Source organism: Phyllosticta capitalensis (genome assembly GCF_038381095.1).
Source record: "Phyllosticta capitalensis strain CBS 128856 chromosome Unknown BKA78scaffold_4, whole genome shotgun sequence".
NCBI lineage: Eukaryota > Fungi > Ascomycota > Dothideomycetes > Botryosphaeriales > Phyllostictaceae > Phyllosticta > Phyllosticta capitalensis.
The window spans coordinates 673,628-688,431 of NW_027117442.1; the positions used below are offsets into that span (position 1 = coordinate 673,628).

General features: G+C 53.7%; 5 protein-coding genes and 1 non-coding gene across 6 annotated transcripts; 2 read left to right on the top strand and 4 right to left on the bottom strand.

Moving 5' to 3' along the window:
• Positions 1–162: 162 nt before the first annotated feature.
• On the bottom strand, positions 163–1,848 carry BKA78DRAFT_310909 (NADP-dependent oxidoreductase domain-containing protein). The gene is made up of 3 exons (XM_066888166.1): positions 1,400–1,848; positions 778–1,352; positions 163–726 (listed from the first exon to the last, which is right to left on the bottom strand). Exons 1-3 carry the CDS (start codon positions 1,449–1,451, stop codon positions 361–363), a joined length of 993 nt encoding a protein of 330 aa, XP_066745153.1. The 5' UTR covers positions 1,452–1,848; the 3' UTR covers positions 163–360.
• Positions 1,849–3,091: 1,243 nt separating this feature from the next.
• Positions 3,092–3,173, bottom strand: BKA78DRAFT_t91. Its single transcript has one exon. It is a non-coding gene; the product is annotated as a tRNA-Arg (tRNA).
• Positions 3,174–3,469: 296 nt separating this feature from the next.
• On the top strand, positions 3,470–4,388 carry BKA78DRAFT_112066 (uncharacterized protein). The gene has a single exon (XM_066882277.1). It carries the CDS (start codon positions 3,568–3,570, stop codon positions 4,105–4,107), a length of 540 nt encoding a protein of 179 aa, XP_066745154.1. The 5' UTR covers positions 3,470–3,567; the 3' UTR covers positions 4,108–4,388.
• Positions 4,389–8,323: 3,935 nt separating this feature from the next.
• Positions 8,324–10,015, bottom strand: BKA78DRAFT_112079 (uncharacterized protein). Its single transcript, XM_066882278.1, has 2 exons — positions 9,002–10,015; positions 8,324–8,921 (listed from the first exon to the last, which is right to left on the bottom strand). Exons 1-2 carry the CDS (start codon positions 9,581–9,583, stop codon positions 8,418–8,420), a joined length of 1,086 nt encoding a protein of 361 aa, XP_066745155.1. The 5' UTR covers positions 9,584–10,015; the 3' UTR covers positions 8,324–8,417.
• Positions 10,016–10,824: 809 nt separating this feature from the next.
• BKA78DRAFT_294433 (uncharacterized protein) lies at positions 10,825–11,250 on the bottom strand (the record flags this gene model as incomplete). The annotated part of the gene is made up of 1 exon (XM_066886353.1): positions 10,825–11,250. One exon carries the CDS (start codon positions 11,248–11,250, stop codon positions 10,825–10,827), a length of 426 nt encoding a protein of 141 aa, XP_066745156.1.
• Positions 11,251–13,210: 1,960 nt separating this feature from the next.
• BKA78DRAFT_112110 (uncharacterized protein) lies at positions 13,211–13,862 on the top strand. The gene has a single exon (XM_066882279.1). It carries the CDS (start codon positions 13,315–13,317, stop codon positions 13,774–13,776), a length of 462 nt encoding a protein of 153 aa, XP_066745157.1. The 5' UTR covers positions 13,211–13,314; the 3' UTR covers positions 13,777–13,862.
• The last annotated feature ends 942 nt before the right edge of the window (positions 13,863–14,804 follow it).

Consider the following 14,804-nt stretch of genomic DNA (forward strand, 5'->3'; position numbering starts at 1 on the left):
CACCACCTATGAAATGCTACCAGTGGTCCGAGAAAGTCCTCAGATTCTAGCCAGTTGCGCTGCCCGTCACTACTAACACCCCAGCTCAATGAGGCTCAAACCGGCATTTGCCTGAAATCTTTGACGTGGTAAGTCTCACATTTTCCAAGTTTCTTCGTGGGATGATGCACAAAATAGAATTCTGCAATCCAGACAGTTCTCTTTCGGGACGAACGTGTGGTGATAAAATCTACACTTGATCTGACCACATCCTTACAAACAATGTCGAATCATTACATATCTAGAGCTCCTGCTAACTCGACAAAGACAGATACGCCTTGCAATCTAAGCCTGACGCCTGATAGACCCACCAACCGCTACCTAGCCGTTCAAAAGATGCGCGTGCGCTGCGGGATATCTTCCACCCTTGACCTCAATGCGCTTCAAAACATCATTGAGGGCCGCCAACTCTTGTTCTGATAGCGTAACTTGCTTGGTGTTCTCAAGCACACGAGCCTCGGTCGTCGCTCCAGGGATCGGAATGATATCTGGGAATCCGTTTTTCCGGCTGTAGGACAGGACCCACGCCAAGCTGACTTGGGCAGGAGTGACACCCTTTTGCTTCGCAATCTGCTCGACTTCTTCCGCAAGCTTGATGTTCTCTCCAAAAACTTCAGGCTGGTAGCGGGGCAGCATTTTCCGGAAGTCGCCTTCACCCAAGTCTTCAAGCTTCTTGATGGAGCCACCCTGCCTATTGTGTCAGCGATTGACTTGTTTGTCTTTTGTACTTTCACCTACCAAGAAACCTCGTCCGAGCGGAGAATATGCCACAATTGGAATATTCAGCTCTCCACACGTCTTTGCGATGCCGTTTTCAAGAATGTCCGTTGAGTACAAGGACAATTCGACCTCCACGCAGGCAATGGGGTGCACTTTGGCGGCACGTCGAATGGTGTTTGCGTTGCATTCAGACAGCGAAATGCCACCGATCTTGCCGGCCTTGACGTATTCAGCAACGTAACTGACAGTCTCTTCAATCGGGACGTTTGGGTCAACGCGGCCGCATTCAAAGATGTCGAGAAACTTTTTGCCGTCCAAGAGTTCGAGGCAGCGGTCAATGCTTCGTTGCACGCCTTCGCGAGATCCGTCCGGTCGAAGATTCTTGAGATCGACGCAGCCCTTGACGGACAAGAGCACCTTGTCTGCATCTTCGGGATACTTGGTGAAGTACTGGTTGAGCAGATGCAGCGAATTCCAGTCTGGAGTGCCATAGAATTCTCCTGCATTCCAGCTTGTGGAGCCAGAATCCAGAGCAGCCTTCATCGCCTTGAAAGACTGTTCAATTGGAGGTTGTGGTTTGCGCGTGGTCATTCCTCGAAAAATGTTAGCGAAGCTGGCGCATTGCGGACTTGCAACATACCCATCAGCCCAAAGCCAACGGGTCCGACTTCCTTTCCATTGATGGTAGGCATTTTGACAGATGAGTAGATGTGAAGATGGTTGGAGTTTCAGATGATGATTGAGCTTGGTGTAGCAGATTGGATTGCGACAAAGAGCTCGAATACTTGCGCAACTTATATAGTTGGAGCGCAGCGTCGAACGGCATCAACTGTGACGGCAACATCCTAAGTCCGCCATAGCTGAACGTAGCGCTAGGCTACTAGATGAAAACCAACAAGGTGTGCATACAGAAGCGGGTCTAAGGATGTGGCTCCGGCTGACGACTTGTCCTTAAACCCACAACTATCTCCGGTGGCGCGCAAGCGCGGATTGTTTGGCCCCCCGCTTCTACTGCAGAACTCCATGGACCAGTCCGCTCTACTGCTTTCCTAGCAGCCTGGAGGTCAGTTCGGAGGTAGGAAACGTCCAGGTCCCCTAGCTTTGGGGGCTTCTCCGTGTCTCCATTCTCTATCCCCGCGACTATTCGTCCTTGACTACGCACAGCCTACGCCACGTTCAAACTACAGGAGGAAACGCATGAAGTCATCTTCCATTCCGCCAGGATACGACTTGCTGCAGTCTTTTCTCCGCTGGGTGAATCTCTACCTGAAACTTACTCCGCACTTCCAAAGACAACGATGTTGCCGCAGTACCACTCTCGGCGACGGCCTCGTTGTAAACAATAGTCGACCTTGTGCTTGAAGAGCTACCAATCGACAGACCACATTATTGGATATGAAAAGATTAATCAACTCCAAGTCAAATTTCAAAAACTTGGGACACACGGGGACCATTCAAATATCTTGGAACTGAAACACAGAGAAACCACAACTCCTCGAAGAAGAGCTGCTCTGAACCGAATTCCGAACAAGTCTGCGTAGAGTTGACACCTGTTTTCGCCCTACTGCGCGACCGCCAGTCGCGGAGACTGGAGATTTTCCAGACCCCCGAAAAGCGCAAATCCGTCCACTTTCTCAGGTTTACGACCAGACCAGAAAGTTGCCTCAAACCACTTTAGCTACATGCGGTCGAGGGAACAGACGTGGGAGGTTTGGGAGAAAAAGACCATTCTCATCCAGGAGGCGACGCTGGGAAATTCATCTCACAGGACGTACCGCAAGGTAGTACTCAAGCTCCTCCAGCAAATGGAATCAAGCGTCTTCAACGCAAAGTGCAGAAATGGAGCAGACGAAGCCATGTACACCGCTACTTTTGCTTACAAGCCTCGGTCTGGATCCAGAAGTGGAACACGTCTTTGTCCCGTCAAAGTAACGCTTCAATCCATTTCACAAGAACCATGTGCATGATAGAGCGCACGCTGAACAGGTCGCGCCTTCCCTCCAGGTTTTCCAGAGAGACTGCTGCGCAAGGGCACCACCACGAGGTCAGCCGTCGATTGCTGAACGACTACTCCTTTCGCAGAGGGGAGTCGGCTTTCAAAAAGGTTCCCAAAAGACGACCGGTCCTGTGGCAAGTCAGACAGTCTCATGAGCAGCAAACCACAAAGAAACCGCTAATTTGGCAATTCACCACCTTTGACCTGCCCACGCGATATAGATAGCATACACCAACTCAGGATCCCGCACGTTCCCCCGCTACCACTCAACACCACCGGCACACCGGCAAAAGAAAAAAGGAAACCAACGGGACGCAAAAAGTTAGCAGCGATGAACAGACTGGCCAGGAATCGAACCTGGGACTTGTCGTGGAAGAGATCGTCGCCACGACATGCGTTACCACTACACCACCAGCCCTTTTTGTGGTACTGCTGCTATAGTAGGGTACTGGATGCGACACTTTATATGTCCCCTTTTTTGTGTCGGAAACGTTCTGAGCCACACTTGCAACTTTGGCTCGGTCGTGTTTCCCCTTTCCGTCCGCCCAGAGAGTCAACCCTAACAACAGAGACTTTCGTCCCTAAAGCCATTGCACTGGACTTGAAGATTGCTTGACCAGAAAGAGAATGTAATGCTGAGATTTTCTGCGCGTCAATCTTCAATTGATTACGACCCTGTTCCATGGACAATACTCATTACCGCACTCTGCCCATACCATACCATATCACCGACTCCTACCGACCGAAAGCCTTGTTTCGATGGAAGTTCCCCGACTGCGAAACAATTTCGCTGATAAGCTAAACTCTGAGAGATGACTGTCCCGTTCTGTGGATCGGCGTGGGGCATTCGGGGTCCTCGATGGTTCCTTCCTCGTAAAGGGGCATGGGTAGTAATGGAAAGAGCAGAAGGCGCACATCAAAGTCAAGCCACTGCGGGCTCAGACCGAACAATTCAACCAGGGCCAATGAGAATGAGGGAACTCGACAGCATGCAAGATATTATGAGATTCCGATCTTCGCCGAACAATCACTTGCTCCTGTTTCACAAAGACATATCAGAAAGCTCGAGAGTTTTCCGACTGCATGAAAAGGTCCATGAACTCCGTCGAGTAGCTGCGACAGTGGAGCGCGAGGGCTTTCGCGGTTGTCTTTGCGAAGTTGTCGAAACCAGGAGTACGACGAGGATGTCCATTAGACCAACATCAAGCAATCTCACTGCAGCACTGCGTGGGCTTCGTGCTCCTCATGGGCGCCTGTTCTCTTGCAGACTTTTCCTCGACAAGTCAAGAGTCTGTATAATCTGTAGCTTTTCGCTATCTGTCAAAATGAGTGGGGAAGAGGGGGAAATCTGAGCAGCAGGAATTTCTCGACCTTAGGGGATGCCTATCACCATGTGAGTGAGCGTCAAGATACCAATAATTTGTGACTGGTTTCTGCCTTTTGCGTTGGCTTTCACTTCATCTCCACCCATTTTCATGACTTTCACTCCTGCTGTTGAGCTATTTTGTGTGGATGTCTGTGGGCTGGAGCTGGACTTGGGCAAACTGAAAGGGATTTCAGATCAAGGCATTGCGCAAGGTTTGGAGCCCCTCACCTGTTGGGCTGTTTGAGTATGGCAGTACACAAAAGATAAGGCAAGAATGGAAGTCATGATTTTTGCTATTGGCCGTGCAGCGGAACTCGAAAGATATCCTACTTCTAACGCAGAACAGGGGTGCTTGCTCCCCGTAGCTCTTCATCTCCGAACTCAGATCCCCCTTCAGACCACGGGGCACTTGGAAGATCTCTGTATGTCTGAAATTCAACCCAGTGGTCAAATCACTTTCCAGGTGATGGGTGTCTTTTGCATCAAACCTTGAAGTTGACATTTCTTTCGTCGCTATTGTGCCGGCACAGTGGGTGACGAAAGAAATTGCTAATCCGGGAATCTGTGTTGCCAGGTTAAAACACGTAATAATATGGAGTTCTTAAGCACTTGATGCGTTCAACATAGAGAGAATTTTTCTCTTAATGGGTAGTCACATGGAGCATTTAAGCGCTTGCGTCTAAAGGTGCAACAACTTAAAGCTGGGCCTGGATTGGATTTCTTTCCTCACCTACTGTGCCGGTATACATGAAGTCATGGAAAGAGCGAGGTCAGTCCGCTATACTCTATGTAACCCCGTGTATAACACAGGCGGGCTTTCATTCGCCATCGTGGACTGTTCAAGGAGCAACCGTTGATCTGATCCTCCCCTTGGAAATCTCGTCGTTGACCCCATGCCGCCATTCTTGCCATGATTTCACTGCACTCCCACCAAATCTTCCGAGCTACTATGATGACACCAGGCATCAGCCAAGAAATAAAGTAATGATATCACAATCCCCCCTTTGAGATAAGCTTTGGGGCAGAACGAGCACCTGCTCCCAAGCTCCGGGAAATTCCACAGGGCGAACGAGGTGGCAAAGAAAACTATCTGGTGGTGGCTGAGATTTCGCTCTGCATGGCTGAGCATGTCTTCGACTTACTTGGCGCTGGAGAGACATTTTCAACAAGTGCTCATTGCACTGCGGCCTTTTGACCGCTCTTTCAAAGGTTTGCAATGGTTGCGGCATGTGGTCGAGTCGAGGGCGGCTGAAACGCGTCATATTCTATCGTGATGCCTGCTGGAGACTGCAAGCAGCCGTGAGGAAGGGTGGAGGTGTGGGTGATTAGGAGGCATCCAACCAGAGAACCGGTCAGTCGGCCGCAGGCCAAACGGAGAATTATCAGATAGTGGAGGGTGATAGTGCTGCAGCGCGGTGATGTCTGAACAAGGGATGTGCATGCTCCAGTCTGGCCGCAAATTATTCCGCTCACATGGGCAGAGGCGTCGTCAGTCTGGTATGTGTAGCCTGCATCTTTTGAAGCTGAAACATAGATCTCAAGCCATCTAGCAGGCTGGAGGGGGCCGTGTGTTCCCTCAGGCCTATTTTGCGCGCGTACAAGTGCTGAATAGAGGCAGCACACCCTCGTCGAGCGTGGCAGGCCGTTGAGACAGAGACAGGAATACACGAGGACAAGGAGATTGTTGGGTGACCCCCTGGCGTAGGTTGCACGGCATAGGAGGTGGTGTTGAAGTCGAAAGGGCTCCAGGGCAGGCGGAGTGCGCACTGATGCCCGTCCCGACGACCCCAGGCCATCTCCCCCCACCACCACCCTCTCTTCAACCTTCACCCCACGTCCCATCTGCATCTACGCGCAGCAAACACCGCAACTGCAGCAACCGACCTCCAACGCTGCCATCGGACCATCTGACTCCTGTCCTCGCCTCGTCCCTCCTGGCGCTGCTCACTGCTGCAGGGCGCAGCCAAGCTCAAGGGCCGATCCGCTGGGGGACGCACCAAAGGCAAGCGCCATTCGTTACTCACAACACCGCGCCCAATCATCACGGCAGCCCGCAGAGCTGCTTTTGGCCGCCACTACTACCGACAGGCTGGATGAGACGGAGCAAGCGATCGAGCTCCCCAAACAGCCGGATGTGCTAGCCTGGCGTCATGACTTCAAAGCGAGCAGTGCTGATCGACAAACTCCTCCACACTCTATCCCCAATCTCTTTCTTCGGCCTTTCTACCATTTACCAGAGTCCGCTGACCGCTGTCTATCCTCGCCCTCGACCCTTGCCCTCCTGACAGGCCCTTCTGACTGCCCGGCACTTTTTCGACATTGCTAGCGTCCTTCTCCATGGCCTCCCAGCCTCAAGGTAAGCTTGCACTCCGTCTCGATCCTCTGCAGCCAGCAGTAAGCAGGGCCGCTGTCGACAACGTAAGGCAACATTCCTGCCATGCGCCTGCTGAGATACGATCATGGCCGTGCCCTGGCTGTCCACAACAGGGAGCAATCATGCACAATCCAACGCCGTTTTGCATTCCTGCTTCCTTTGGGCGCCTCTCAACGATTCTTCAATACTGATTGCCATCAAGCCAGGTGCGCAACATGTCTAAGCCAAAGACCCAGGAAGGACCCATGACGCGCCTCACAAAACTTCTTCACTGCCACAGTAAGCCCTTGTTTCCATAACAGTTCCCGCGCCTTGGCTGGATCTTCGAGAATCCGAGCAGGCTGCCATGTCCAAGGGGATCCAGAGAAAGCAGACGCCCGTCAGCCTTTGCCGTGGCTGCTTCGCCTCCAGGTATTCGTAACCATCCTCAACACCATGGCCAAAGCCAACCAAACCCCGATAACACCCAAACGGGTATAGCGGATCAGCCACAAAGCACACATCTGACTTGGCTGCAAGCACCCGAGCCAGGCAAGTCGGAGAGGATCCCGCCCTCCCAGAACTCCATCAGGCATGGTGCAGTCAGAAAACCCAGGGTGCACTCGCACGCAGCCACCCGCAAGAACCACGGGGTCGCAAATCCGCTTTCCTATTCAGTGTGGTGGTCGACGCAAGCACTGATGTTGCACTCGACCACCACCACCACCATTATCGATGAGCAGCGCTCGCAACTCGCGTCGCAGCGGACGCCGTAAACTCCGAGCCGTCAGGACCGTTACGACTGCAGTCCAAGGCCTTGCTACATGCCTCTTATCCATGTACTCGACGCAGACTTGCCATGCATGCATGGCGCGGGACGCGATGGGCCCGGCCGGCCGCCCGCATCCCATGCGCTCCCTCTCGACGCGCACGCGCGGACCTCCGTAGCGCAACCGTGGTCAGCAACCCTGCTCCGGATATTCGCTGGACCAGAACGAACCTTGGCAAGCAGCCTCTTGTCTGGCTTGTTTTTTCTCAAACTTGCTTTTCCAAGGACGGAGGGGCCGAGACGAAATGAGCCTCTTTGAACGCAACTAAGCAAAAACAAATCAAAGCAAACGAGGTACGGAGGTGTGCAACACTGCCGGCGGCCCACGGTCGACAGGTCCGTGAACTGTGCAGGACTTGGACACGACGTACGGTCCGTATCGACGAGCTGCAGGAGGTCGATCAGACTAAGGCAGGCAGCCCAAGACCTGTCCAAACCAGAAGCGGGACTTGCAAAAGCGATGAGGGTGTGCTGTGGTAAGGCTTGGTCAAGGGGCACCCCACCACTCTCCACGTGCGACTCTGGATGGCTCAAGGCCAACTACCATGGTCAAACATGGATAGTAGCAGCCAGGATTTGCTGGACAGCATCGACGATGCTGTTGCATTCCAGAATGCGTTTCTGCCCGCGATTTTGCCTGCCCAGCCAGCATTTGCAACCTCTCGGACGCCTCTTTGTTTGCCTAAAGAGGTCCATTTGAATCTGCTGCACAACGGCCACCACCAACATGCCGGTCATGTCGTGTCTCGGAAACTGACAAAAACGAAAAACGTAAACGAGAAGCTCCCCCGGGAAATGGCGACGCATGCCAAGCAAAAAGTAGGCTCCAAGTTTGGTTCAGTACAGCGCAGCTTGAGCGTTTCGCAGACGGCGACACGGCAGGTTGCAGCGACTGCGAAGCACTCACCAACTGCAGTGGTCCAATGAAATCTCATCGACGTAAGATGGTGTTGGTCATGAATTTTACATTGGCGGCGCTGAGCTTCTATGGTATGTACAGGTCGAGCACTCATACTATGTACACATGAATCACAGGACCCACTATTCCCTGTCACTCTCCATCCTTCGTCTTCTCATTACTTTGTCACTGATCCCATCCTTGACTTTTCTCCACCTAAGCATGGTCGATCGGAGAAGGACCAGCGTCAATGGGGTAAGAATAGATGTTGTTGGGTCCATCAGCCATGAGGCCGTCGCCACCAGGACGCATCTGGGAGGCGGGCAGCCAAAGCTTCTTATCAGAAGTGACCCACATCAAATCCGTCCAGACGAGCGCGTCGTCCTGAACGAGGATAGAGGCGTAGCCGTCGGGCGTGACCTTCCAGACGGCCAAAAGGTTGGTGTCCGAAAAGTACAGGTTGCCGTCGGCGTCGATGGTAGACCCGCCCGTGCTTGGGGTGAGGGCGACGGCAGTGGCGTGGTCACCGAGGGTTGCGGCGAGCGTGGCGTTGGTCAGAGTGGCATCGACGAGGGCCGTCTCGATCTTCCAGAGGCCGCCGTTGCACGGCTGGTAGTAGAGGTATTGGCCGTCTGGCGAGACTTCGATCTGGTCGAGGCCGACGGCGAGAGTGTCGGATCCGTAGCCGGGGACCAGCGTGTGGTTGTACATCATGGGGAACTATGAGGGGGTTCAAAAAGATGTTGAGGACCAAAGGAACCCGAAAAAGGAAAACAGGTAAGAAAAGAAGAGGCACCTACGTATGCAACAGCAGTCGGGTCGTCGACCAAGACACGAACACCGTCACCAGTCGTCATGTTAAGAACAATTAAAGCACCGGCAGTGTCGGACAGGTAGGCAACGCCCGTGTTGGGGTTGAAGCGGACATCGTCAATGTTGGTATCGTCGCCCTTGAACGCGTCGACGTAGTAAATCTTGTCGACCGTATCATTGGCCAGATTGACACCAACCAGCTTGGCCGACATGTTGACGCCGCTGGAACCGCCATCAACGAGCCAGTAGCGGCCATCGGGGCCGATGCGCGCGCCGTCAATCGACACAAACTGCCTCGAAGGGTCCGAGCTGGGGTCGCTGGCGTTGTACGAATTCCACGCCGCGTTGGGGTACAGCGCGGTGGTGTTGTCGGCGAGCAGCTCGACGGCGATGGGCGGCAGTGTGGTTGAGTAGCGCTGCGACAGAAACTTGCGCCCGGACGCCGAGATGGAGATGCCCTGCGTCGCCTTTTCCAGGCTGTACTCGAGCGTCAGGCCGGCGGCGAGGGCGCTGGCTGTCGAGATGGAGGCGGCGAGGATGGCGCCCGTGTGGAGGAGCGAAGACATCATGGTGCTGGATGTGGTCTACGCACCAGAGTAACGAAAAGAGAGAACGACAAGAAAGCACTTGTCTCTTGAGAATGATGATGCCGAAAAAACGTATACAAAAAAGAATGATCGGCGATAACCATTCTCCATCTCGCGAACGACGATCCCGTCAATTTATACATCAACGCTTTGTCCAGCTTCGACATCAACATCTCTCAAGCCATATCGGCCGAGAAGTTTGAATCGCCACTGCTCCAGAAAAATTCATGTATACGGGGAGCAATCTGGGGTTGGAAAGCTTGAGGTCTGCGTTCGGCCAATTACCGAGCCATTTCTCCTATAGTCGAGTCTCGGGGCCGAGTATCTCCTTCTCTCTTAACTCCTACAAGCGACACGACTGGCTCCACAACCGCGCGTTTACTAATAGACCTAATATATGGGCAAGGCGGTGAGTCGTTGTTGCTTTGAAATGCAATGCGTGGACGACTGACTGACGATTGAATGTGGTCGAAAGAAAGGTGTGGCTCAAGACGAGCGGCTCCAATGTCCATCAATGGCATAGTGGGTGATGAAAGAAATTGCTAACCCAAGGATCTCTGCCGCCAAGTCAAAACACATACAGACGTGGAGTCCTCAAGCGCTTTATACCTTCGATATAGAGAGAAATTTACTCTTGATGGGTGGTCCTAGGGAGCATTCAAGCGCTTGCGTCCAAAGGTGCGATGACGTAAAGTTAAGCCTAGGTTGAATTTCTTTACTCACCTACTGTAATGGAGACGAGTTTCTGACTACCCGCCACAGCAGTAAAAGTCCACTGTACAAGGTATTGGTTTCCTCTTACATGAATACCGCACTCATTTACAAGCCGCAGCAAAACTGCTCGATCCGGCAGTTCGGTGCGGCTACTACTAGAAGTAGTGGGGCGGGTGATGGTATTCCGACTTCCAGTCACAGTAGTAGCACTTTCCTTCAACGACAATCTTTTCAACCGTCTTTTTCCAAAGCATTCCATCTACGAGAAGAGCAATTTTACTCAACGGCAAAAGACTGGCTTCGTCGTCGGGAAGATTCGGGCAATGGTTGACGGTGAACTGCAGACCAACAGACAGACGGCAGACGACCTACGACTTGCATGCGCGCTCGCTTGGTCCCCTGATGGAGACAGGAAGGCGGGCGGCGGTGTTTTCTGGTTGGCCGAGCATGCGCACGCGGCTGCGGAGACAGGGGGGTCGATTGGCTCTCTGCTCTCTGCCAGTAGCTATCTATCTGTCCGTCGTACCAGTTGCAGCCGATCTGAGCGGGCAGACAGGCAAGAGATTTGGTTTGGGCCGTTTTTGTTGCGGTCTTTGTTGAGATGGACCGACCCTTGCCAAATGTGCGCACATTTGCAAAGAGGCATGCAGATCTTGACTTTTGTTGTGCTGTGATATGTATTGAACATGCATGCTGGTGTAGGTGGGAGATGCATGAGCGATACCGATACCGGGCATAGTGTAGGTAGTACAAACGAGAGCGAGCAGCAGGTCAGTTATCAATCGGAGGAGAGACACGATGACACTGCGCCGGATAGTGCCGTTGAAGAGTGAGAGTAGGGCAGCAGGTGCGTAGCAACAGGGAGAGAGGAGGATAAGCACCACCCAGAGGAAAGAGCCAACAAAAGAAAACAAGAGCGACGGGCAAATAGGCATCAGGCTGTTCCTTTCGGCTAACTGCCTACAGGCTGCTCGGGCCGAGGAGGCCTAGAATGTGGGTGTCGGGAGGATTTTTGTGCAAGTGTTGTCTGGATTCTTTGTTGATTGGCAGGGCTGCTTGTTACAGAGTGCAACAAGGAGGGAAGGCAGGCGCAAGAGAAAGAGCACCTATGCGAGAGAGTAAAAGGCCTCTTGTGTAACTGTCTCGCCTCGCTACATTAGCTGCTGCTGCTGGTTCTCCAGTCTCCACCCACCCAACACGACGGTAGTTACCGACAAACGACTGCGCAGAAGTACCACCACAAAGAGCATCCGTCTACACTAGCTAAGGCAGGCAGGTTGGTTACATTCGTCACCTGTCAACGACGGACTATCCATCTTGTCTTTCCCCAGGCCGTCGGTAGGCAGTGGTGGTCAAGTCAGTAGGGAGTCACCAAATCCTGCCGCTCTCGCGCGCCGCCGATCCCCATCATCCATCCCGTCCATCCCATCACTCAACCCGGGGCTTCACGGCAGACGTCAATCAGTCAGTGATACAGTGCGCGCTCTTTCTCACAACGTCAGTCGGGGCAGTCAGTCAGTCAGTCCACCTGCTCCCCCTGACGGCTTGCTCGCGCGCGCCCACCTACTACCTACCGGCTGGCCCAGCCGCGCAGCCGACTCGTCCATCCATCCACTCCACCTCTCTCCCAAACTGTGTACCCGACTGAGGAAGAGATCGTCGGGGTCCCGTCCGGTCTGCTCTTTATTCCACACCTCCTACCTGCCTGCCTCCATCGCCACACCCACACCGTACGATGCGCAACGCACTTCTCCAGATGACGACGCGCCGGTCAGTTCCGCTGTCATGGTTCTTGTCTCTGCCGTCTTTCTTTCTTGAGCGCATCCTCTGTCTGTGCATTTGATGTGCGTATTCAGCACAGCCACCAGGAGGGGCAGACGGGGAGAGGGCAACGGAGAAAGAACTATCCACGGACAGACAGACGCAGTGGATGATGATGGGATTAAAGTGTGGAGCGTGCGTGCGTGCGTCGCAGGAGGGCGCCTGCATACCTTACGCACATAGGTGTTGCAGACTCAGCGACCTGCTTGCCTGCCTGTCAGTCTGCCCCATCGACCTGCACGCCGTTGGCAGGCAGCTTCGTGATGGACGCAGACAAAGGCAAGGCAGAAAGGTAGACAGGTGGGCGGACTTCAACGGTAGGTAGGCGTCTCGTACTCGTACTCACTCTTGACCTCGTTTCCTGGCTGACCCCTCTCTTTCTCTTTCTCTTCCCCTGTCCCACTGTCAGTCTATAGCCGCGTCTCTTTTTTTGCGATTTCTTTCCTCCACCCTCTCGCTCTCCTCTACTCTCTTCCTCTCCGCTCCATTTCGTCCGTCCGCAAGACCACCAAGCCACCGTCTCTAATCGCCGCTGTCCGCCCTGGCCCGATCTTGCATCAGCGGGCCGCGTGCGTGCGCGCAGGGTAAGCGAGATAAGTAAGCAGGTAAGCAAGAGAGCGCAAGCGAGATGGAAAGCGAGGAGCAGACAGACGTAAATAACGGAATGGCGCGGGCGATGGCGGGCTGTGCAGTGCAGGCGGCGCAAAGGGGGCTGGGCTTATGTCATGCTGCGTAAGGCGAATAGATGAGTGAGTGAGTGAGAGACAGGCAGCAGAACAGGACGTCGGGGAGCGAGAAGCAAGCGGGATAGATTGAAGAGTAGAAGTGGCAAAAGATGGTCGTTAGTCGTTTTGCCAATGCTGCGGGAAAAAACCAGACTGCAAAGACAAGGCCGGTTTGGGAAGACGGATGGTGGTAGGGATGTAAGGAGAGTGCACAAGAACGTTGCTTGTCGATGCTTGACTTCATGACTTTGAAAAATTTGGAAATACCTTTCTTTACTCTTGGCCCAGAAGAACATTTCAGATGTAAGAGAACCAGGGTGCAAGTTCAGTAGGCCCAGCTACTCCCACTCCTCTCTCCCCATGCTCGTAGCTGCCGGCACAGTAGGCGAGGAAAGAAATTCAACGCAGACCCAGCTTCAAGTCGTCGCACCACCTTCAGGCGCAAGCGCTTGAATGCTCCCTGTGACTCCTCATCAAGAGAAAAGTTCTCTCTATGTTGAATGGCATCAAGCGCTTGACAACTCCACGTCTCTACGTGTTTTACTTGGCGACAGAGATTCCTGGGTTAGCAATTTCTTTCGTCACCCACTGTGCCGGTACTTGCTGGTAGTATACAACACCAACAACAAGGCGCCGCATTACACACCCGTCCAGTGCGTCCCGTCCTACTACACGCCGTCATCTGTCAGTCACCCGTCAAGTCAACCGTCAAAGCAAAAACAGCTGTCAACCGTCAAAATGCCAGCTGCCAGCTGCCATATAGCGGCAAAGGCGGCAGTAGCACTGCGCCTGTCAGACCTAGCAAGAAGGAGGGAGAGTGAGTACAGTACTTCACTCTCATCATCATCCATCTCAGCCATCCTCATCCAGCAAGAAGAATCCCCGCCCGACATACAAGCCCACCCGCGTGTATGACGGTGGCCACTACTGGCCAGACCAGCAACTCAACGTCTACATAGAGCCCACACCCACCGTTCCCGACCGACGACCATCCCTGTCCGGCCGGGCTACCTTGAGCCGTGAGGTCGACTTAGGGTTGCGGCGTGCGGGCGAAGTCTGTGCGGGGCGGGCGGGTGGACGGCTAGCATGGCGGGCAGGGATGTGTGGAGTAAGGTTGTGGATGATGGAGACTTGAGGAGATGGACGGGGAGGAGGAAAGAGACGACAAAGAAAAGAGTTAACGGTGGAAGCGTGATAAGGAAAGCAAATGAGAAGATGATTACGAAGAGAAATTGGGTGGGAATGGGAACGCGGCCGTGGCGATAGACTCGAGCGGTCTCTTGTGGCGGGTTTTCGCAAACGACCACGAGTCGAGAGAGAGAGAGCCAAAGGAAAGGCAGAGCGGAGGAATGGGCACGAATGGCTAGCTCTCTCTGTCTCTCTCTTCTCCTCGACCAAGGCGCCCTGCCTGACCTCGCCCTCGAGCTAGCTAGCTTGATGGCTCTGTAGCCACGCGAGGGGGCGTGACGGACTGCCTACTTTCCCGATGGATGGCGGATGATGGATGATGGCGATGGAGGTGTGTGTGCGTGTGAGGTCATGGTGTGGTAGGCAAGCAAGCCGGGCGACGACCATGGGGCGGATAAGATGGATAAGATGGAAGATAGTGGGATGCGAAAGCGGATTGCGATGGATTGCGGGAGAGGTTGGATGGTCTCGACCCGTCTTTTCTCCTACCTGGCCATCGGTCACTAGTGCTGGCTCGATCCATCAAGACTGCCGGCAGTTGTGTAGTAGTTGGAATAGAGAGTAGTGTATAGCGCAAGCCGGCAGGTTGACAGGCGGAAAGGAATCCACCTACTGGACAAACAACGATATGAGTGGGCGGCTGGTAAGGAAGTCGTTGTAAGCACTTGGGGCGCTAGCCAAAGTAGCGCAGCTAATTTTTGGAGCTAAACGCAACCTACCACGACCAACCTACTCCACCGACGACAGAGAGCAAC

Bases quoted from the DNA above. Each gene is read 5' to 3' on its own strand.
- BKA78DRAFT_310909 (XM_066888166.1), bottom strand. From the start codon at position 1,451: ATGCCTACCATCAATGGAAAGGAAGTCGGACCCGTTGGCTTTGGGCTG. The intron at 1,353-1,399 runs GTATGTTGCAAG...ACATTTTTCGAG, and splicing joins CGTTGGCTTTGGGCTGATGG to GAATGACCACGCGCAAACCA. The intron at 727-777 runs GTAGGTGAAAGT...CACAATAGGCAG, and splicing joins CGCTCGGACGAGGTTTCTTG to GGTGGCTCCATCAAGAAGCT.
- BKA78DRAFT_112066 (XM_066882277.1), top strand. From the start codon at position 3,568: ATGACTGTCCCGTTCTGTGGATCGGCGTGGGGCATTCGGGGTCCTCGA.
- BKA78DRAFT_112079 (XM_066882278.1), bottom strand. From the start codon at position 9,583: ATGATGTCTTCGCTCCTCCACACGGGCGCCATCCTCGCCGCCTCCATC. The intron at 8,922-9,001 runs GTAGGTGCCTCT...ACCCCCTCATAG, and splicing joins ACCCGACTGCTGTTGCATAC to TTCCCCATGATGTACAACCA.
- BKA78DRAFT_112110 (XM_066882279.1), top strand. From the start codon at position 13,315: ATGCTCCCTGTGACTCCTCATCAAGAGAAAAGTTCTCTCTATGTTGAA.